General features: G+C 43.1%; 1 protein-coding gene and 1 long non-coding RNA gene across 2 annotated transcripts; both read left to right on the top strand.

Moving 5' to 3' along the window:
• The first annotated feature begins 7,895 nt into the window (after positions 1-7,895).
• Positions 7,896-11,038, top strand: LOC142193033 (uncharacterized). The gene is made up of 3 exons (XR_012714990.1): positions 7,896-7,974; positions 8,879-8,930; positions 10,893-11,038. It is a non-coding gene; the product is annotated as an uncharacterized LOC142193033 (long non-coding RNA).
• A 2,494-nt stretch (positions 11,039-13,532) lies between these two features.
• On the top strand, positions 13,533-23,034 carry LOC142200847 (uncharacterized). The gene is made up of 8 exons (XM_075271533.1): positions 13,533-13,559; positions 16,150-16,242; positions 16,551-16,663; positions 20,189-20,324; positions 20,481-20,651; positions 22,050-22,175; positions 22,896-22,988; positions 23,020-23,034. The coding sequence occupies exons 1-8, from the start codon at positions 13,533-13,535 to the stop codon at positions 23,032-23,034; spliced, it is 774 nt and encodes a 257-aa protein (XP_075127634.1).
• Positions 23,035-24,243: the final 1,209 nt, after the last annotated feature.

Raw genomic sequence — 24,243 nt, 5'->3', positions numbered from 1 at the left:
CGCCTGGTGACACTAGGACCCTCCGTGGCGGCACTTTGGCGAGGGGGTGCCATCAAGGTGTCCCAGACCTTAGACAGTGTGCCCCTCGTTTGTGTGGACCGGTGAGAACTTGGTTGCCTACTGGAGGAACTGCCCTCCCTGCCGCCAACGTCACATGCTGGAAACATCTCCATCATATTCTGCACCAATTGCCTGTGGCAAGCATTGATGCGATTGGCCCTCCCCTCTACCGGAATAAAAGACGAGATGTTGTTTTTATACCGGGGGTCAAGGATAGCAAAGATCCAGTACTGGTTGTCCTCCATGATTTTGACAATACGCTTGTCGGTTGTAAAGCACCCCAACATGAACTCAGCCATGTCTGCCACAGTGTTAGTTGGCATGACTCCTCTGGCCCCACCGGAAAGTTCAATCTCCATTTCCTCCTCATCCTCCATGTCTACCCATCCGCGCTGCAACAATGGGACGATTCGAAGTTGCCCGGAAGCCTCCTGTATCACCATCACATCATCGGACAACTCTTCTTCCTCCTCCTCCTCCTCCTCCTCCTCCATTAAACGCAGTGAAGCGGACAGATGTGTGGACCTACTCTCCAGCTGTGACGGATCGGATGCTATCCCTAACTCCTCTGTGTGATCTGAGTTATCCCTGATGTCAATCAGGGATTCTCTCAGAACACACAAGAGCGGGATTGTAAGGCTCACCATCGCATCCTCAGAGCTCACCCTCCTTGTGGACTCCTCAAAGACCCGTAGGATGTCACAAAGGTCTCTCATCCATGGCCACTCATGGATGTGAAACTGAGGCAGCTGACTTTGTGGCACCCTAGGGTTTTGTAGCTGGTATTCCATCAAAGGTCTCTGCTGCTCAACCACTCTATTCAACATCTGAAACGTTGAGTTCCAGCGTGTGGGGACGTCGCACAAAAGCCGGTGTTGTGGCACATGCAGGCGTTGCTGGAGAGATTTTAAGCTAGCAGCGGCTACTGTCGACTTGCGAAAGTGGGCGCACATGCGCCGCACTTTCACCAGTAGCTCTGGAACATTGGGGTAGCTCTTTAGGAAACGTTGCACCACTAGGTTGAAGACGTGGGCCAGGCATGGAACATGTTGGAGTCCGGCAAGCTCCAGAGCTGCTACCAGGTTCCGGCCGTTATCACAAACGACCATGCCTGGGCCCAGGTGCAGCGGCTCAAACCATATTGCCGTCTCATCGAGGAGGGCATCCCTCACCTCGGAGGCAGTGTGCTGTCTGTCCCCCAAGCTGATCAGCTTCAGCACAGCCTGCTGACGTCTACCAACGCCAGTGCTGCAACGTTTCCAACTCGTAGCTGGGGTCAATCTAACAGCGGAGGAGGAGGCGGTGGCGGAGGAGGAGGCGGTGGCGGAGGAGGAGGCGGTAGAGGAGGAGGAGGAGGGGGGTGTTCTTCTCGTGTCCCTGCCAGGAATGTTAGGCGGGGAGACGAGGTACACCGGGCCAGTTTGGGAAGCAGTCCCAGCCTCAACTACATTCACCCAGTGTGCCGTCAGTGAAATGTAGCGTCCCTGTCCGCATGCACTTGTCCACGCGTCGGTGGTCAAGTGGACCTTTGTGCAAAGCGCGGAACTAAGGGCCCGCCTGATGTTGAGTGACACGTGCTGGTGCAAGGCGGGGACGGCACACCGGGAGAAGTAGTGACAGCTAGGGACGGCATAGCGAGGTGCCGCAGTTGCCATCAGGTCCAGGAAGGCGGGAGTTTCAACAAGCCAGAACGCCAACATCTCCTGGGCCAGCAGTTTAGCGATGTTGGCGTTCAAGGCTTGCGCGTGTGGGTGGTTAGCAGTGTATTTCTGCCGCCGCTCCAATGTCTGAGAGATGGTGGGTTGTTGTAAAGAAACGCCTGATGGTGCCTTTGATGGTGCAGGAGAAGGAGATAAGACAGGACCAGGGGAGGATGAGGTAGAAGTCAACAAAGTGGCGGAGGCAGATGAAGTGGTGTCCTGGCTCGTCCTCTGGAGTGCATCGCCAGCACAGTCAGCAGTGGCAGTGGCAGAGGCAGTGGCAGTGGCGTGAACGGCAGGCGGCCTTTGTCCTGCCGTTGCTGCCTGCCACTGATTCCAGTGCTTGGATTCCAAATGACGGCGCATTGAAGTGGTGGACAGGTTGCTCTTCTCAGAGCCCCTAATCAATTTCGAGAGGCAAATTGTGCAGACAACACTATATCTGTCCTCGGCGCATTCCTTGAAAAAACTCCACACCTTCGAGAAACGTGCCCTCGAGGTGGGAGTTTTTCGGGGCTGGGTACGAACTGGAACATCTTGGGAGATTCCGGGTGTGGCCTGGCTTCGCCTAAGCTGCTGACCTCTGCCTCTGCCTCTAGCTACCCTTTTTGGTGCTGCACCTGCCTCAACATCCACACTACTTTCCCCGCTTGACATCCCCCCTGTCCAGGTCGGGTCAGTGTCCTCATCATCCACCACTTCCTCTTCCAACTCCTGTCTCATCTCCTCCTCCCGCACAATGCGCCGGTCAACTGGATGCCCTGACGGCAACTGCGTCACATCATCGTCGATGAGGGTGGGTTGCTGGTCATCCACCACCAAATCGAACGGAGATGGAGGAGACTCTAGTGTTTGAGCATCTGGACACAGATGCTCCTCTGTTAGGTTCGTGGAATCGTGACGTGGAGAGGCAGGTTGAGGGACAATGAAAGGAGCGGAGAACAGCTCTGGGGAGCAGGGACAGTTTGGGTTATTGTTCTGTAAAGCTTCGGAATTTTGGGAGGAAGGAAGACAAGACTGTTGGGTAATAGGAGGAGAGGAGGCAGAGTCTGACTGGCTGCTGGACAATGTGCTGTAAGCGTTCTCTGACAGCCATTGCAAGACCTGTTCCTGGTTCTCGGGCCTACTAAGGTTTGTACCCTGCAGTTTAGTTAATGTGGCAAGCAACCCTGGCACTGTGGAGTGGCGCAATGCTTGCTGCCCCACAGGAGTAGGCACGGGACGCCCTGTGGCTTCACTGCTACCTTGCTCCCCAGAACCATTCCCCCGACCTCGCCCACGGCCTCGTCCACGTCCCTTTCCGGGAGCCTTGCGCATTTTGAATTCCTAGTTAGAAATTGGCACTGTATACCAGTAGTAAAAATTGTGGGTGCACGTAACCCCAATATATTCTTTGAATTACCAGTCAGAAACTGGCACTATATGGCAGTAGCAAGAAATGAGGGTATTTGTATTCCCAATATATTCTTTGAATTCCCAGTCAGACACTGGCACTATATGGCAGTAGCAAGAAATGAGGGTATTTGTATTCCCAATATATTCTTTGAATTCCCAGTCAGACAATGGCACTGTATACCAGTAGTAAAAATTGTGGGTGCACGTAACCCCAATATATTCTTTGAATTACCAGTCAGAAACTGGCACTATATGGCAGTAGCAAGAAATGAGGGTATTTGTATTCCCAATATATTCTTTGAATTCCCAGTCAGACAATGGCACTGTATACCAGTAGTAAAAATTGTGGGTGCACGTAACCCCAATATATTCTTTGAATTCCCAGTCAGACACTGGCACTATATGGCAGTAGCAAGAAATGAGGGTATTTGTATTCCCAATATATTCTTTGAATTCCCAGTCAGACAATGGCACTGTATACCAGTAGTAAAAATTGTGGGTGCACGTAACCCCAATATATTCTTTGAATTACCAGTCAGACACTGGCACTATATGGCAGTAGCAAGAAATGAGGGTATTTATAACCCCAATATATTCTTTGAATTCCCAGTCAGACAATGGCACTGTATACCAGTAGTAAAAATTGTGGGTGCACGTAACCCCAATATATTCTTTGAATTACCAGTCAGAAACTGGCACTATATGGCAGTAGCAAGAAATGAGGGTATTTGTATTCCCAATATATTCTTTGAATTCCCAGTCAGACAATGGCACTGTATACCAGTAGTAAAAATTGTGGGTGCACGTAACCCCAATATATTCTTTGAATTCCCAGTCAGACACTGGCACTATATGGCAGTAGCAAGAAATGAGGGTATTTGTATTCCCAATATATTCTTTGAATTCCCAGTCAGACAATGGCACTGTATACCAGTAGTAAAAATTGTGGGTGCACATAACCCCAATATATTCTTTGAATTACCAGTCAGAAACTGGCACTATATGGCAGTAGCAAGAAATGAGGGTATTTATAACCCCAATATATTCTTTGAATTCCCAGTCAGACAATGGCACTGTATACCAGTAGTAAAAATTGTGGGTGCACGTAACCCCAATATATTCTTTGAATTCCCAGTCAGACACTGGCACTATATGGCAGTAGCAAGAAATGAGGGTATTTGTATTCCCAATATATTCTTTGAATTCCCAGTCAGACAATGGCACTGTATACCAGTAGTAAAAATTGTGGGTGCACGTAACCCCAATATATTCTTTGAATTACCAGTCAGAAACTGGCACTATATGGCAGTAGCAAGAAATGAGGGTATTTGTATTCCCAATATATTCTTTGAATTCCCAGTCAGACAATGGCACTGTATACCAGTAGTAAAAATTGTGGGTGCACGTAACCCCAATATATTCTTTGAATTCCCAGTCAGACACTGGCACTATATGGCAGTAGCAAGAAATGAGGGTATTTGTATTCCCAATATATTCTTTGAATTCCCAGTCAGACAATGGCACTGTATACCAGTAGTAAAAATTGTGGGTGCACGTAACCCCAATATATTCTTTGAATTGCCAGTCAGAAACTGGCACTATATGGCAGTAGCAAGAAATGAGGGTATTTGTATTCCCAATATATTCTTTGAATTCCTAGTCAGACAATGGCACTGTATACCAGTAGTAAAAATTGTGGGTGCACGTAACCCCAATATATTCTTTGAATTCCCAGTCAGACACTGGCACTATATGGCAGTAGCAAGAAATGAGGGTATTTGTATTCCCAATATATTCTTTGAATTCCCAGTCAGACAATGGCACTGTATACCAGTAGTAAAAATTGTGGGTGCACGTAACCCCAATATATTCTTTGAATTACCAGTCAGACACTGGCACTATATGGCAGTAGCAAGAAATGAGGGTATTTATAACCCCAATATATTCTTTGAATTCCCAGTCAGACAATGGCACTGTATACCAGTAGTAAAAATTGTGGGTGCACGTAACCCCAATATATTCTTTGAATTACCAGTCAGAAACTGGCACTATATGGCAGTAGCAAGAAATGAGGGTATTTGTATTCCCAATATATTCTTTGAATTCCCAGTCAGACAATGGCACTGTATACCAGTAGTAAAAATTGTGGGTGCACGTAACCCCAATATATTCTTTGAATTCCCAGTCAGACACTGGCACTATATGGCAGTAGCAAGAAATGAGGGTATTTGTATTCCCAATATATTCTTTGAATTCCCAGTCAGACAATGGCACTGTATACCAGTAGTAAAAATTGTGGGTGCACGTAACCACAATATATTCTTTGAATTACCAGTCAGACACTGGCACTATATGGCAGTAGTAAGAAATGAGGGTATTTATAACCCCAATATATTCTTTGAATTCCCAGTCAGACAATGGCACTGTATACCAGTAGTAAAAATTGTGGGTGTATATAGCCCCAATTCTATTGCTAGGGGACTTGCAGGGTATTTCTGGGGTGAAGGTGGGGGGGCACACCGTTGGAACGGGTATCGGGGTATATATCGGGTTATACGGGAATACACTGACAGTGTATTCCATTCAGGATCCTGGGAAAGCTGGGTTGCGGCGATTGAGCCCGTCAGTGCCACGTTACACTGACAAGCTTCTCCCTGGAATTTAGCTCTTACAAGAGCTGTTGTGGTTGTCTTCTCCTTCCTATCCTAGCCTGTCCCTGCCTACCCAGAATCTAAGCCCTAGCTAGCTGGACGGAAACCTCCGTCCTCGGTGAATTGCAAGCTCAGAATGACGCGAACCTGGGCGGCGCTGTTCTTTTAAATTAGAGGTCACATGTTTTCGGCAGCCAATGGGTTTTGCCTACTTTTCTCAACGTCACCGGTGTCGTAGTTCCTGTCCCACCTACCCTGCGCTGTTATTGGAGCAAAAAAGGCGCCAGGGAAGGTGGGAGGGGAATCGAGTAATGGCGCACTTTACCACGCGGTGTTCGATTCGATTCGAACATGCCGAACAGCCTAATATCCGATCGAACATGAGTTCGATAGAACACTGTTCGCTCATCTCTAAAGGACAGTTATTTGGGAAATGTTTTGGGGCTAACTTATCAGCCATGTTATGTATTCCAAAACGGCTAGACTGAGGCTCCATGTTGCGGAAAAGCTTTTTTTTTTGTTGCAGATTTTGCTGTGGATTTTTGCACAGTAGTACAGTAGTATCTATCTACTCGTGAACTTGCCTCGTCGTCCTGACAGCAGTGCAGCACACAGTGATTCACCTGCTGCATTCGGACTATTGGCTACAATACAGAATTGCTTTGAAATTCACTCATCGCAAGCAACTGCAAGGAGCCCCAGATTGAGGGCCCCTGCTGACAACATAGTGAGCAACAGGTTCTTGTTTTTTTTTTTCTTAAATCAGCCATTACCGATAGGATTATTTCACTTCTCCTCCCACCTAGCTCCTACTCTTCAGCCCAACATACACCCATATAAGATGAGCTGAGACTGTCAGCAAGTGGACGTAATGTGCAGCAGCTCCTGTAGCAACTCCATGACAATGCCAGGGCTTTACAGCAGATGTAACAAGCAAATGTGGGGACACTAAGGGGGCATTATGCTGTGTGTGAGGGCAGTAGAGGGCTCCATACTATATGTGTGGGCACTAAGGAGGTAGTATCGGTGAGGGCAAATATTTCATTGCTTGGGGCCCAAGAAAGGCCAAATCCTGACTATATAACTTGCAATCTTGTGCTAGAAACTTGCCGCCACTTATCGACAGAACATATTTAATGTATGTACATCAGAACATGTATATTTGTATGTCATTTATTGGTTTCTATGTTATTCACTATTTAGGATTATATGCTGGATTTGTCATCAGTCTTTTCTATGTGTTGGATTATATTTTCACAGAATCAAATGATCAAGTAGAAGATGTGATGACTGTGGACTCCTCATTGACAGAAAATAACAAAATTTCCTCTCCATATAAACATGTGGCTGGTATGTAATAGATAACACTTGTCAGTCCTGCTCAACTAAAATAAGGGCTCTAAAGTTTCCATAGACATAAATTCTGTTTCCAAATTCCCTATTATTGCGCCTATTCAGCTCTGTTTTATCCTTGTTTCAGCTGGTGGGAGATGATGGGCTGAGCCCAAACTGTATCAGATTATAAGCAGATATACTGATATATATCTAATGCCTATGACCAGAATTGATTTCTGACCTCTAAGGGCACTATCGTGTCCCTTCTCTACAGATCTATACTGTTATTTGATATTACTCAATGGTTATCTGTAGGCTGCTCCTAGACTGTTACATAGCACTGAGAGAGACTGACATGAGTATCAATGGGATTTAGGACAGTATCACCACCTGTGGATACTATAAATCACAGCAGTCACCGAAGCTTAGCCAGTGACCTAAACAGCTCTTACAATGAATGGGATTGAAGAGGCCATCCTTGTATTGTTTACAAGAATCCTGTCATCCAGTCTCTTTCCAAGCGAGACTGATCAGGTCTTCCAGATATTACATGATCCATACCAATACCTGCTCATTGTCTAATCTACATCTACAGGGTTGGAAGGGGATAAGGTTGGATAGTCAACCAAATGAAAACAACTTTTTATTGCCTATGATATTGTATTGGATTCCTAAAATGAGGCCCCAGAATGGTAAACTTTGTTATTTTGTCTTCTCTTAAGGTGTTCCTTTAAGGAGTTTTGATGCAGTGACTGTTGACAGTGATTTGGACTCTGTGACAACAGAAAGAGTCCGGGATCACATCCGTAAAGCTCTGAGCAACAGCAAAGGAGGTGAGCGGTTAAATTAGCTTTACTGTATAAATAATCCAATATTAACTCTTTGGAAGATGCATTTTAAAGGTGATTTTTTTTTTTTTTTTTTATTTATTGCCCAAATATTTTCAGTTTCCTTTGTATGGAATTGATGGCTTCTACATTGGGATGAGCTCTGTGTGGTAGCTGGGATAGACCGCAGTTTGATTTACTTACTTTTTTACCCTCTTGTTTCTTGAGATTTACTATTTGATGTATTTTAGTTATATAACATATAATTTAGCTTGTACTCTCACATGACATTGCTTATTTTGGTTTAAACCACCATTATGACTTTTCAGACAGTGAAAATCTTTTTTCCTTCCTCTCTCCTCAGCTGTATTCTTTAGATCTGTTGTGACCATTACAAAGATTCTTTAAGGGTTAGTTCTCACGGGGATAAGCCCCGTGCATTTTGGTCCTGATTCTGATGCGGGAAGCTGCATCAGAATTGGACCAAAATGCGCCTGCCACGACTGTCGCAGCTTCCGACAGTCACGGCTTCCCCCATTGGATTAGGCTCAAATGAATGGACCTAGTCCAGCGGTTGCTGTCGCAAGGCGGAAGCCGGGGCTGATTCAGCTGCAGAGTCCGCCTGAAGAAAGGCCAGCTCGCTTATTTTTTCCATGAGCTGGAACATACCGCTCACGGAAAAAAGAAATCTAGCGGTCTACATAGACCTCCATTGTGAGGGGGCGGATTCTGAGCTAGATTTGGCATCCGTGTGAACCCCGTGCCGAGCCCTAAAGCTTGTGCTGATTTATAGTGAAAACATGGAAGAAAAACCTCTTGCATGTGTCACAGTCCTTTATTTTTGATGTTCATGTTCTCTATTTGTTTTTAAATAACTGTAAGTAAAATCCTATATTTATTTCTCTTACAGATTCCACTCATAGAACCCGAAGGTTTACCCACAGTAGGAGTAGTTCAGGACGGTAGGTCATTTCTACTGAATTATTACTTAGTCTCTAGCTGTACTTACATACCCATGCCCATCACATGACCATGAACTGAATTTTATCCACTGGTAGTAAACAATGAATGACAACAAGCAGAGATCTAGAAAACTGTGAGGAATTGATTCAGAAAGTATATTGGAAAAGTGTACAACTTTTCATTATACATACAATAACATTTCGTTTCTGAGGACAATTCCTTTAGGCTGTGTTACGCTGCGTTTTATATTACCTGCAAAGTGGATGGGATTCTGGCTAATTCCATCCACGCATTGTAGAAAAAGATCTGCAGGAGAAATGTCAAGTTACACCTACAGAAAAACAATGCAAAAATGTAAACAATGGAGCCGCACACTCTTAATAGGTGCTGGCAAAAAAAGGTCCTCCAACCCCAAACGTGCAAGGAAGTAGATTGCCGCACACACTAGGACAGTGCCAGAAAACAATTCGTGAAATCTTTTACCTCCATTGTAGATCTTACCTGAAGAAGGTCTTTCGACCGAAACGTCCTAAATTTTGTGATCTGTTTCTTTTTTGTACATATTGTCTCCGATACATGGCGTGTATATGACGTATCAACCTATATTGTTATTATGTGGATTTCATGAATTAAATATTTTCTGGCACTGTTCTAGTATGTGCGGCAATCTACTTCCTTGCAAGTTACACCTACGGAAATGCTGGCTGGATGTTCTTTGAAAAACGCTGCAGAAAAAAATGCTCTTCCACTGCAGTCTTCCGCAGTGTTTTTTAGCTTACTACGTGAAGCCTTAGGTTGCGTTCACACGATGTAACGTGGAGCGCAATCGACACGTATACACGTGTCAGCAGATTGCGCGCTCAAAAATATCGCATTCATTTCAATGGGAGTTAGGAGCATATACGCCGCGTTATTTTACGCCCGTGATTTTGCGGCCACAAAATCACGGGTGCAAAATAATGCGGCGTATACGCTCCTAACTCCCATTGAAATGAATGCGATATTTTTGAGCGCGCAATCTGCTGACATGTGTACACGTGCCAGATTGCGCTCCACGTTACATCGTGTGAACGCACCCTCAGCCTCAAAAATGTTTTACTACATTTGTTTTATTAATAATTCCTGCTTGCTAAGAGATTATGAAGAAGTTAAGATACCTTTAAATATGAAATTCCATTTTCTTAGGACTGAAAATGGTGCTAATCCTCTGTTGTTCTTTGTGAAAATTTTACATATGAAATTAATAAGTGGGTATTATCCCTGTCAATAAGGCGTGTCTCTATACAGTATTATATTGTTAACACTATTTGGTCAGTATCAATGTCTATAGGGACATGACTTTTCAAATGACCATTTCCAAGTTGTGCATTTAATTTTTTTTAAGGTCACACTGAGGCATGCCCCTTACTACAAAAATAGTCTGACCCCTCGTTCACATCTGCGTTTGTATTCTGTCCGGAGGAGTCCACATGGGGACCCCCCGAACGGAATATCAAACGCAATTAGTATAAATATAAATATATTAAAAAAAAGTTACAAGTGTCAGACTATGGTCACTGAAAGATTTTTTTTTTTTAAAGTTTTGGATTTTTGTAAAGGAATTAAAACATACAATCTATATAAAATTGGCGTCTTTGTTATCCTACCAATCCACATAATATAGTCAACATGTAATTTTTACTGTACAGTGAATGCTATAAAAGCAAAACACACAAGAAAATGGTGCAGTTTTTTTCTAATTTCAGCATCCAAGAACACTTTGCGGAGTATTAAATGGTACCATTAGGGAGTTCAACTTGTCCCACAGCATATATATGGTTCTGTAAACTGAAAAGTTAAAAAAAAAGTCAAAAATGGCTTTTGGAAGGTGAATAGTAAAAAAAAGAAAATGCAAAAATGAAATAGCTGTGGAAGATAGACGTTAACTTATACTATTCACTAACCCACATATATTCTTTCAGATACCCTGACTACAGCAAAGTGTCCACAGATGATGAAGAAGACTTTGATAGATCATTTACCAACAGAGAACAGAAGGAAGAAAGTACTAAACGATGGATCCTAAGCCCTCTTAAAACAGGAGAGTCATCCAGAAATAGCAGTGCAAAGGGCATTCCTAGTGACCTTCTGGTAGGTGCTACAGATACACTTGTTGGTGTGCTATTGGTGCATTTGACCCAAATGTTATGCTAATCAATTCTGTTTTGTCTTTTTATACCACGTTGGACCTGGCACAGCACCAGACATGAAAGCCCATTGCTTTTCATGAGCTTTTTTGCTTTATGTCAGTCAGCATCAGTTTTGCCCATGTGACTCGGGTTTTAGTAGAACTGTACATTAAGCAAATAGAGGGCATTTGTATTGAACACATAGTTGTTTAAAGTGATTCTACCATTAAAATGCTTTTTTTCCTCGATAACACGTAGGAATAGCCTTAAAGGGATCCTATCATTAAAACACAATTTTTTTCTGGTTGACACATAGGAATAGCCTTAAAAAAGTCTGTTCTTCTCCTACCTTTAGATGTCTTCTCCGCGCCGCCGTTCTGTAGAAATCTCGGTTTCGTCGGTATGCAAACGAGTTCTCTCGCATTACTGGGGGCGGCCCCCAGCACTCAAACAGCGCTGCGGGCGTCCCCAATGCTGGGAGAGAACTCTCCAGCGACGCCTCTATCTTCTTCAGGAACTTCCTTTTCATGTGTCTTCTTCCGGCGCAGGCAGTCAAGCTTGTAGGTCTCGGCAGAGCCGACTGCGCATGCCCGTGGCCACAAGAAAAATGGCCACTTACACAGTAAGCGTAAGTGGCCATTTTCTTGTGGCTGCGGGCATGCGCAGTCTGCTCTGTCCGAGGCATGAGGCCTAGAAAATTGAAACCCAGCTCAGGAAGAAGAAGCGCAGAGAGGCGGGTTCCTGAAGAAGATGGAGACGTCGTTGGAGAGTTTTCTCGCAGTATTGGGGACGCCCCAGTGCTGTTTGAGTGCTGAGGGTGCCCCCAGTGCTTCGAGAGAAATCATTTGAATACTAAAGAAAACCAGGATTTCAACCGAACTGCGACACTAAGAAGACATCTAAAGGTAGGAGAAGAATAGACTTTCTTAAGGTTATTCCTACGTGTTATCAAGAAAAAAAAAAAAGCATTTTAATGGTATGATCCCTTTAATATACTGTATTTGCACTCCATTCATAACTTGTATGCAAAGCACCTCAGCTCTCATGATTTGTGATGGTTCTAGCTGTCAGACCCCCACACCCCGACTATCATTTACATAGCGGGTAACTTGCTGTGACTGGAATACTTCTTTAAGGCTGTGAAGATTATTGTTAACCTATTCATAACTTACTATAATTACATCTATCAAAGTATAAACATTTATTTTGCAATTATCATACAGCTTATGCTTTTATCCACAGCCAGGACCGTGAACTGTATTTGCCATACTTGACCTGTAGTGTAAATGTGCTGCATTCACTCATTTTATTAGATGTAGCTTGCACATCTCTGCATATTAATAGTCCAGTGGACATTGTTTGCATGGGTCTGGCCCTTGTATGGTGTCACTGAGGTCACTTAGGTTATGATTGCATTTGCAGGATGAGGATTGTATAATTACTAGCCTGATAATGACTGTATAATTGTGTAGTCACTGTAATATATGTATAATTATGCTGTAGATTGGCAATAATTTATCTGAACTCTGTAATGGTATGTACTTAATGTTTAGCATTATAGTCATCATTACTCTTGCCTGTTTATAAAGGAAATAAAGGACTGAAAAAAATAAATGTGTTTCTTGGAAAGCCAATTTCATGGAAAATCACGCACCTAAAGAGAGGTCTTGGTGGAGAGAATGGGAGGTTTGGATTATGGAGGATGGTAATGTTCAATCTTTAGCAAAATACTGTGTATAGGTAGGGTTGTGGATGGAGATGAGGGAGGAAATACAGGAAGATGCGGTACTGTAGATAAAAGTGAAATGCTTAAATTGTATTATATAGTGGATGGGCAAGCAGCGGTATAGGTGGCACATGGTAGAGGCATTGAAGTGATGGTTGGACATAAACATGAGCTGCTGCATTCAGGATAGATTGGAGAATGGTTTATTGAGGGAAAGAAAAATTAGTAATGAATTACGGTAATGTACGCCGGTGTTAATAAATGGCTCAACTGGCACAAGGACTCGCCTGATCCCTGACCCAAATCACCCACAGTCACACAATGTGGTGGGCAAGGTGCAGATCAGGGATTGAGGCATACGTTTGCGGCAAGAAAGATCCTTGACCAGATATGTGCCTCTAAATCCCCCCACTGTGTTCTTCTCTACATGAAACATATCACAATGTTTTAGTTTTTGTTGACTTTTGGATAAATAGTTGTGAAGCCTGGCAATAAAGTTTAAGCCTAAAGAAAAAACAGCAATTATTATCTTCACGTTCCACTTTTAATTTAAGGGAGATTGTTTTTCAGTGCCCTTCTGAACAAGTACAGAGCAAGAGAATAGTAGAGAAACTTGCAAATGAACGAATGATACTGGAGGATACTGTTGCGAAACTGCACAGGGTAAGGAATATAACCAGCTACCAGGGGCAATCTATCTCACTAACATGTGGGATTGCAGTATGCTAAAGCAGGTAGGTCAATAATACCAGCTTTGGCAGTGGAGTAAAAAAAATCATGTTATTTTAGATTTTATATTCATTTATGCTAGTGGAACATACCGTTGTAGGGCTACACACTGATGTACTATTTCAATGTATGTCTGTTCTGGTAGGCAGATGGGGTACAGGTTTTCTTTTTTTTTGGGGGGGGAGTTGCAGTCATAGCATTTGGGAAACCCCGCTCAACAAAATTGCCATAAATCTGCTAAAGCTATTTTGTCAGGTGATTTCTGGTGCCCTTTCTGAGAGCAGCGTGTGACATAGGGTGAGAATCTTAGCTTGGTCGTACATAGGTATATAAGATTTGGAGTAAGATTTCTGAGTAAACAGCTTAGTAAATTCTTAGTATTTCCTAGGTGACACCATGTGAATATTTCTAACCTCGTAAACACAGTGATTAACAGCCTTCTGTGTATACACACTAATACAGGGAAATCTATCAATCACAGGGCAGGGCAAGCAGGACTCTTACTTTATATTCTAGGGGTCCGGTCAGCATTCACTCTGCTTTTTACTCAGAAATTGTACTTGAAATCATATAAACCTGTATATCACAAATCTCGGCTTATACCTGTCTCTCAGATAAGGAGGCAGTAATCAATCACCTGACATTTTTTTTTTTAATGGGATATTACAGGAATTGTAGTAACTAGAGATGAGCGAGTATATTTCGAATACCTACCCTGCATAGTTCTTGATGTAAAAAAGCGCCAGGGAAGGTGGGAGGGGCATCAAATTTTTACTCCTCTCTAGTCGGAACCACTGTGGAGGATGGGGAGGTGTAAAATATAAAGCTAAAGCATACTTACCTGTTCCCAGTGCCTCCTTGTCTGCCGCTAGTGTCCGTTCTGTCTCGTGCAGATGTATCAATGCCACAAGTTCTCAGCCTCACATGAGACTAATCGGCAGCCTTAGCAGTCCCTGTCATGGGGCCAATTATGTCTATGTCTGACGCCACAGGACCCTCTCTAGCAACTGCTGAAGCCGATCATTGGTCTCCTGCTGAGGAAAACAAGTAGTTTTTCAGTAGGATTTCTCTAATCTAGTACTCTTTGGTCCAGAATATCTAAAAATCTTCCACAAAAAAATTAATTTAGTCATGTCTAGCCACCGATAGTGCTTATGATCCAAAGGCTTTGTTTCCGCTCAGTTAGCAGTGGATATACACTCACCGGCCACTTTATTAGGTACACCATGCTAGTAACGGGTTGGACCCCCTTTTGCCTTCAGAACTGCCTCAATTCTTCGTGGCATAGATTCAACAAGGTGCTGGAAGCATTCCTCAGAGATTTTGGTCCATATTGACATGATGGCATCACACAGTTGCCGCAGATTTGTCGGCTGCACATCAATGATGAGAATCTTCCGTTCCACCACATCCCAAAGATGCTCTATTGGATTGAGATCTGGTGACTGTGGAGGCCATTGGAGTACAGTGAACTCATTGTCATGTTCAAGAAACCAGTCTGAGATGATTCCAGCTTTATGACATGGCGCATTATCCTGCTGAAAGTAGCCATCAGATGTTGGGTACATTGTGGTCATAAAGGGATGGACATGGTCAGCAACAATACTCAGGTAGGCTTTGGCGTTGCAACGATGCTCAATTGGTACCAAGGGGCCCAAAGAGTGCCAAGAAAATATTCCCCACACCATGACACCACCACCACCAGCCTGAACCGTTGATATAAGGCAGGATGGATCCATGCTTTCATGTTGTTGACGCCAAATTCTGACCCTACCATCCGAATGTTGCAGCAGAAATCGAGACTCATCAGATCAGGCAACGTTTTTCCAATCTTCAATTGTCCAATTTCGATGAGCTTGTGCAAATTGTAGCCTCAGTTTCCTGTTCTTAGCTGAAAGGAGTGGCACCCGGTGTGGTCTTCTGCTGCTGTAGCCCATCTGCCTCAAAGTTCGACGTACTGTGCGTTCAGAGATGCTCTTCTGGCTACCTTGGTTGTAACGGGTGGCTATTTGAGTCACTGTTGCTTTTCTATCAGCTCGAACCAGTCTGGCCATTCTCCTCTGACCTCTGGCATCAACAACGCATTTCCGCCCACAGAACTGCCGCTCACTGGATGTTTTTTCTTTTTCGGACCATTCTCTGTAAACCCTAGAGATGGTTGTGCGTGAAAATCCCAGTAGATCAGCAGTTTCTGAAATACTCAGACCAGCCCTTCTGGCACCAACAACCATGCCACGTTCAAAGGCACTCAAATCACCTTTCTTCCCCATACTGATGCTCGGTTTGAACTGCAGGAGATTGTCTTGACCATGTCTACATGCCTAAATGCACTGAGTTGCCGCCATGTGATTGGCAGATTAGAAATTAAGTGTTAACGAGCAGTTGGACAGGTGTACCTAATAAAGTGGCCGGTGAGTGTAGGTCTCTCAAGCATCCATAGGGCATGTAAAGCTAACATAAACATCTAAAGATTGAATGACATGAAATGGGTCACAAAGTTTGTTTTATAAAATTATCTTTCTGATTTACCTTAGTCCAGTATCCTGGAAAGCAAATGCTATATCTATTATAATAATGTAAGTTTTCTTATCACAGGATGTAGCATGTGAAGAAGAGAGATTGTCACAAAGGAGATCACAGTACAGGGAAGCAGAACAGCTATTTAATGATGTCCTGCAACAGAAAAAGGTAACTTATCTGTCCTAGATTTCTGTGTTTTCCAGTTGACTTCCGCTTATTTATTTTTTAGACGTTTCATGTTATTAAATCTTAGCGATTTCAGGAATTTCTTATATTGGTATTTCCCTTCTCTGTAAGAGGCTGGCTGCCGTCTATGCTTCAGATTAAGCGCTACTCTAGCCCCCATTATTGTTGTTCAGACCTCTGCCCTGCAGGATGAGATTATTTGTTACATCTGCTCAGTTACATCATTACGCAAAGACTGTAAGATCTAAATGTGACATATAGTAAAAGATTACATGCTCTGTTTGTGATAGGAAGCTTATCATGAACTGCAGTCTGTACGTGATTTACTAGAGAGTACCCAAAAAGAAGTTGTGAAGATGGAAGTGCGTGTGAGGGAGAGCCAAGTCACAGAGGAGGACTTCAGGTAACAAGTAAAAGGGCAAAAAGTCACAAGTGATACTAATAAATGGTACAGAGGTCGTTGTGTGGTGGGTTAAAGAGGACCTTTCACCATTTGGGGAACATGCGGTTTAATACACCGCTAGACAGCAGACAGTGCATTGAATTCAATGCACTATCGGCTTTCCATTTCTGTGCCCCCGGTGAAATGCTATCGGTGCCGGTACCATAACTCTTCACCGTCAGAAGGGCGTTTCTAACAGTCAGTCAGGAACGTCCTTCCTCACAGCAACGTGTATAGTGCTTTTCTGTGAGAGGGGGTGTTCCTTACTGCCCAGTGATGACGCTGAGCGGTGAGGAACGCCCCAACCCAGTACTCTTCTATGGACGAGTACTGTCAGAAACGCCCTTCTGATGGTGAAGAGCTACGGTACCGACACCGATAGCTCTTTACCGGGGGCACTGAAAGGGAAAGCCGACAGTGCGCTGAATTCAGCGCACTGTTGGCTTTCTAGCAGTGTATTAAACCGCATGTGCCCTAAGTGGTGAAAGGTCCTTTTTAAGGTCAAGGCTGGTGCAAATGAATAATATAAGGTCCTTTTAGACAGGCCGATATTCATGGCTGTTATCAGCACGATAAAACTTGTAGATTACCGGCAGCACATCATCCTGTATGTAGTAGGGATAGTTCCTCCCTCATTCAGTTTGCATTGGCCTGTGTAATCAATTTGCTGCCAATAATACATGGAGGAGAAGCGATCATAGTAAAGATCATTCTTCCCCCATTCAGTTTGCATCAGGCCAATACAAACAAGTGCCTATCAATGTGTTTCTTGTTAATCAGCACTTCAGGGGTTAACATCTGGCTGTATAATACAGCCTATAGTGACCAACCATAGAAATCTATCATACACTAGAATATGTCTTATGTAGTCTCTCTCGAGGTACTCAAATCTCATTGACCTTAGTCTTGGTATTCTTTGATGCTGATCCTTGATGCTGAGGAAACACCTTTTCAAGTAATTAGATAATGTCTGATATGTATAGTCAGATGATAACTATCCACCCTATACTGTAGTGCAGGGGTACTCAATTACTTGTCCTAAAGGCCCACTGACCGGGGTCTGCCATCAGGTTAAGATCCAAACTAAACAGTGGTTGGCCATGTCCAGAAGAAGAAAAATTAGGAAGAAATATGTCATATTAGTTTAACTTCTGGTGACCAAATGGAGTAGAGGGAGCCATATCACTAACTGGTATGCTAAGGAGGTAAAAGGGGATATTAGCGAACAGAAAAGACACGCATACACAAAAAGCCCTTAGGTGGTCTCCATATGCTATGTCCCGTGGGTGCCTCCACACAGTTTAATGGGGCATTATACTGTGTATCGGTACTGAGGAACATTACCCTGTGTGGGGCACTAGTGTGGAATTATACTGTGTGTCGGTACTGAGGAACATTCTACTGTGTGGCATTATATACTGTTGGGCGCACTAATATGAAATATTAAGGAGCATTACATTGGAACAGAGGAGCATTATAATGTTGTAGGGGCCACTAATGGGGCATAAGTGCTCCCTCACAATATACTCCTTTGTGCCCCTTCCTCCACGTAGTATATTTCCCCGTTTGTACAGACAATGCTGTAATCCCCTGTAGTGCCCCCACAAAGAATTAACACTAAGAGTGGCCCAGAGAAGCACTCACCTCCCAACCACTGTCCCCTAAACCCTGATACATTACAATAGCAGCAGCAGGGTCAGTAATTGCCCCTTTTGCCTCTACAGGAGCATTACCACATTAGTCCTGTGCAGGCAGCAGGGATGATTACCAAACCCCACTGTCCCCATTGTAATGTATCAGGGTATACGGGACAGTGGTTGGGAGATAAGTCTTTCTCCTACTGTTATTCTGAAAGGGGTCCTGACATCTGGCTGCCACCGTTTGGGTTTGGACCATGGTCCAGCAGTTGCGTATCCCTGCTTTAATGAATTCAAATATACAGGGTGTCCCATTCTGGAGTACAGCTTTAAAAATTCAAATTACTCTGCAAGGTGTGCATGTATCATCATGCAACAAGGTTCAAAATATTCCTAAATATATTTAATGAAGAATTGATTCTATGTCATAAAGAGGCAGGCACTAAGGCTGGCGCCACTCCGGGCCGCCGTAGCATTGAAAACAAGCATGCAGTATACCGTACCACAAAGAGTGTTCACTGTGAAGACCTACTGGGTCACCGGGTCAGCAAAACAGTATCAAAGGGAATATTTGAAGAAATTTGGAGGGAAAAAACTTCCTATCTTCAAAATATCACAAAATTGGCCAAAAAGTTGGATGTGATGGGAAGCCTGGTTGATCAGCATTCTGGAGGACGACCTCGGATGTCAGATGAGACTGTGCAAGATGTTATGGACCTTTTCCCTAAATGCAATACCACTAGACATCACTTGGTTCACTGATGAAGCATGGTTTCATCTCTCTGGATACATAAACTCACAAAACACCCGTATATGGGACTCGCAAAATCCCCATGGCTTGCACGAGGTTCCCTTACATGATCAGAAGATCGGAGTGTGGTGCGCAATTCTCGTTCTCGGATCATTGGTCCAATTTTCTTTGGAAAGACAGTGAACACCAACCAATACTTGTCTATATTTGGCGAATTTGTGAATCAACTGGACGACTACAAACTTTAAGAAGGTTACTTCCAACAAGATGGGGCAATGCGCCATACCTTTCTTGCAGCATGGAAGAGATCTGATTGTTTTTTAGAGACAGGGTGATCTTGAAAGGTTTGTGACCACTTCGATCACCTGATTTAACTCCCCCAGATTTTTTTCTATTGGGATATTTAAAGGGCAAAGTTTATGCAAGCAAACCCAAGACCATCAAACAACTGAAAGCAAACATCGAGCGTGAAATGGCTGCCATCGACAGTGACATGTTGCAGAGGGCATTCTCAGATATGGAGCGTCGCGTTTCCTTGTGCACGGACGTTGGGGGAGGACATTTTCAGCACCTTTTGTAATGTGGACTTGCTTTCCACTAAATACAGGTATGTTCAGTTTTTTCAGCTTGCCTTTACGTTCACATGTTCACAAGTAATTCTCATTTTTAAAGTTGTACTCCCAAGTGGGACACCCTGTATATGAGAAAGACTATGAGACCATTCTGAGAGGAACAATATTGTGGCCCATACATGCTATAGATTTTTCATTCTATATAATGTTAAAGGATTTTCTTATGAAGACAACCATTGCAAATATATCTGGTCATTTGCAGAAGAAAAAGAGCTTCTCTGTACAAACAGCTCCTGATCAGGCAAGCTTGAGCTGAATTTGTATTACATGGATGGCCATCCACCTGAATGGCCACAAGATAACACACATATTACAGCTGCTGCTGGAGCAATGCCTGGCTGAGCATGGCTTCCTTGGTAATATCAAGTGCTTGCTAGAGGTGGCTGTTGAGACGACCTCTTTTATAACTTATCTCAGTGATGCAGATGGTTTAACCAGCTATTGCTATTTCCTTTGATGTCTGTAGGCGTGAGCTAGTGATCCTGGAGTACAAACGGGGCGAGTATATGAAAGAATTGCAGGAACTAGAGCTGGAACTGGAATCCATACGACAACAATGCTCCAGTACTCATAGCAGCCAAGTATCCAGCTTTCAGTACGAGGTATCTCATTAATATAATGTACTGTATCATGGCATAAGATAAGAGATCAGCTGCTCCAGACGCCTACTTTTTCTTTAAACTAATACTGTATTAAAGAATTACTGCTGACAGTGTATCTATTAAACTACACTGTTAATAATTCTTCCTCCAAAATAGATTTCGTCTTTGAAAACAGAGAGAGACGAGCTAAAGGCGCGTCTTCGTCATCTTGAGGGAAGCTTGACATTTATGGAAAGGCAGGAGCTAGAACGTCAGCTGAACCATACAAAGTCAGAACTGTTTTCTGAGCAACGGACGTCTAGAGCAAAGATAGAGAAGCTGCATGAGGTACACCGAACAAAAAATAAGACTGATATTGTGGGATGAAAGCCAATCTCTTATACAAGCTTTGCTACATGTGCTGATTTTTGCCTCAGAATTTGGAGACTCATAATGGTAAATAGGGACATCCCGAGAATAAGCTTCACTTCACAGTAAATGATGCTTACTCACTCTATAATGAAGTTATGGATCTTTCTTACGTTTATTCTTGCTTACATACACTGGTACACTGGTTACATATGCTTCTACCCTTAAAAGCCCAGTCTTAGCAATACTCTGTGAACTAAACAACATGGACTCTGGGGTCAGGAATCATTACAAGAAAGAGATGTGTTGCTTCCAATATGTTTAGCTCACGTAGTATTGTCTATATCTGTAACACAAGGCCTACAGCTGGCCATACACATCAGATTTTATACTGCCATTCCCCATCTGAAATGAACTGTGGCTGGTTGTGCAACCAACTGTCCCAAACATATGACTAACTACAAACCTTTCAATGAGCGCTCAACTACCCCAGAGAATTACAAATAGGTGAAAAAATCGTTTATTGCTAATGAAGTTCTGAAAACAAGGCATGACAGACACATTGTTAGGGAGCCTTCACACGGAGTTTACGCTCCACTCATTCTGAACGTAAACTCGTTCAGAATGAGTGGCGTTAAAACATCCCATTGATTTCTATGGGTGCCGGCATATGTGCACTCACCATTGAAATCAATGGGAGGATTTTTTACCTATTGCTTTCAATGTGATAAGCTCAAAAATGTTTACTCCGTGTGAATGGACATTTAGTGTGTTAGTACACATGCACACAATACAAAAATCTCCCACAGGTCTGTCAGTCTAGCCCATACACAAACATCAACATGGCAGATTGTGGTTGATGGCTGGCTCTCTGGGACAGACTGTCGTAGGTTTATGTAGCGGACAGTCCAAAATCTGTCACTTCAGCAAATGAAATGTAATGTGTATGGCCAGCTTAAGGGCCGGTTCACTTTAGCGCTTGGCTCCTGTCCGGAAGGAGTCCGCATGAGGACCCCCCGAATGGAATACCAGCGCAACTGCAAGCGTTGGACAGTTAAGCACATGAACCCCATAGCATAGTCTATGGGGTCCGTGCGCTTTATCTGTACAGCGCTTGCAGTTGCGCTGGTATTCCGTCCAGGGGGGTCCTCATGTGGACTCCTTGCGGATGGAACACATAAGCTAGTGTGAACCGACCCTAACACTCCACAAAGCAGATAATAAAAGCAAAAAAAGATGCAGAGAGTGAACAAATTCCAATTTCAGAATACATGTGCTGTGCTTTCAATGGATATACAATTGGTATTATTGTAGAATAATTCTTTAAACAATAAATATACTGAGTATTGATGATCAGGAAAGTGAATCTCTTTGCAGAATTTAGAGGAGTGTCAGAGTAAACTGGAGGAATCAAGAGCAGACATTGCTGAGAAGCAGGAAAAGAACAGACAGCTGAAGTCACAGCTGCGAGAGCTTGAAAAAAAGTATGAGAGCCAATTCCAGGTAACGTTATCTGAATGTCTGCTCATAGTTCACCTCTCTTCGCTTTGACAGAATATGACCCTGGGACGGTACTTTTATTTTACTGACAGTGCCCAGGGAACATACTGTACTTTTGATACAAATGTATTATAATCACTTTAAAGTATACCTCCAGTTCTAAAACTTTTTGAAGAAATGAATAGTATGTGTGAATAAGAAACTTTGTAATGTATCTTATTTAGGAAATAGGTTTCCTTCTCAACTCATCATGCTTACTTACTTTTTACATATTATTCTATTGAGAAGGGAGGAGGAGGCTGCTAGAAAGGGAATATCAATAACCGCAACTACTACGTGCTGATATTATGTAAATCAGCAAATCCTTATAACACTGCTGTGTTTCAAGATAACAGTCTACCATGGACAGAATCAGACAGTAAATCAATTATAAGTCTTTTCCTCCCCTCTCCATAGAGTTCTTTACCTGTCTATGGATAGGACATCAGCTTTATGGTTGCCTTCAAGGGGCTATAAATGTAAGTAGACCTAACTGGCATAGCTACGTTTATAGAGTCACAGAATCTTTGAAGACAACCGTAAGGCTGATGTGGCCCTCGATGAAAATTAGTGTCACTCCTGTTTTATAGTATGGTGAAGTGTCTATAACATCTGTATGAGGTATCTATGTTGTAAGCTGGTCAGTTTTTATTTTACCTTTCTTATTGTATTCTGCAACTACAGAGTCAGGCAGAAGAAGCCAGTGAACAAAAAGAAGCATACAGCCAGCAGATTACTGACCTTACTGCACAAGTCAAGGAACAAAGCACAAGGACGGCTTCCCTTGAGAAGATTCTTTCTGAGAAAGAGCTGGAGCTGCTGAGATTGAGAGATATTATATCTTCAATAAAAGCGGAGAAGGAAGCCCAGATGCTGGCGGCAGAGGTTCTGAAAGAAGAACACAGTAAGCGATTGCTTGAACTGCAGCTCCAGCACCAGCAAGACAAGGTACACTTCTTATATCCAGCAAGGCTGACCAGAGACACTGAACTGTGCAATGATCAGACATGTTACCATATGTATTTATGCTTAGTTTATAATCTACAGACTGGTAGATCAGGGGTTATATATCCAAATTATATTAAATGTCAGACATGTTTTATTTGCCTTGTGAGACGTTTGGTATTCAGACATACTTTTTCTTTTAAAGTAACTTAGCAGAAATACTTTACGATAAAATTAATAAAAAACTTAGTATAAACTTGGATTGTCAGTCAGCCATAGTAGAAGCCTTCTGAAGTGTATGGTACTGAAGCTCAGCCCTATTTTACTTAAAGGGGGCTAATCTGGAGTGCCAAGCATAATCACAGGTAGTGAAACAAAAACTTTCACGACTTGATAAAAATTGTTGTGAAAAAAAAACAATAACAAAAAACTTCCGTCATTTTTTTTACATTAGAGTGAATGCAGATGGACAACGCTCCGTCTGCATCAGACACTCTGTTGTCATCTAAGTCCGTCACACTAATCCTACGACGGATGAGAGTAATAGACCATAATAACGTTCGTGTGAATACACCATTGTTTTTACCACTGAACTTGGTTGTCATTGTACATTTTAATATCTATCTATCTATCTATCTATCTATCTATCTATCTATCTATCTATCTATCTATCTGTCTATCTATATGTATTTTACTGCTAATACATGACAAAACATCTCATTACTTTGTCAGGATCTACATATCTCAAAACTGAAAGAAGAACTGCAGAGCCAAAAACAAAGGGAAATTCAACAGGTATGTTCTTAATTAGAGTTGAGCGAGTATTGTTCGGATCAGCCGATCCGAACAGCACGCACGCATTGAAATCAATGCACGGAGCCGGCCCGCGGCGGGTTAAGCGGCCGGCTGCCGTCAAACCGGAAGCACCATGTGCTTCCATTCATTTCAATGCGTGCGTGCTATTCGGATCGGCTGATCTGAACAGTACTCGCTCAACTCTATTCTTAATCTCTCTGGACAGTCTAGAACTTTATTAACCTCGTCTGTTACATTTACACCAGCTACATGCAGAAACAGCCCATGTGTA

The sequence above is a fragment of the Leptodactylus fuscus genome, chromosome 1 (genome assembly GCF_031893055.1).
Source record: "Leptodactylus fuscus isolate aLepFus1 chromosome 1, aLepFus1.hap2, whole genome shotgun sequence".
Classification (NCBI taxonomy): Eukaryota; Metazoa; Chordata; class Amphibia; order Anura; family Leptodactylidae; genus Leptodactylus; species Leptodactylus fuscus.
Note: the sequence above shows the minus strand (reverse complement) of the source record. Positions and strands in the feature narration are given on the sequence as shown.

Bases quoted from the DNA above. Each gene is read 5' to 3' on its own strand.
- LOC142200847 (XM_075271533.1), top strand. From the start codon at position 13,533: ATGTGGGATTGCAGTATGCTAAAGCAG. The intron at 16,243-16,550 runs GTAACTTATCTG...TGTTTGTGATAG, and splicing joins ATGTCCTGCAACAGAAAAAG to GAAGCTTATCATGAACTGCA. The intron at 20,325-20,480 runs GTATCTCATTAA...CCTCCAAAATAG, and splicing joins TATCCAGCTTTCAGTACGAG to ATTTCGTCTTTGAAAACAGA.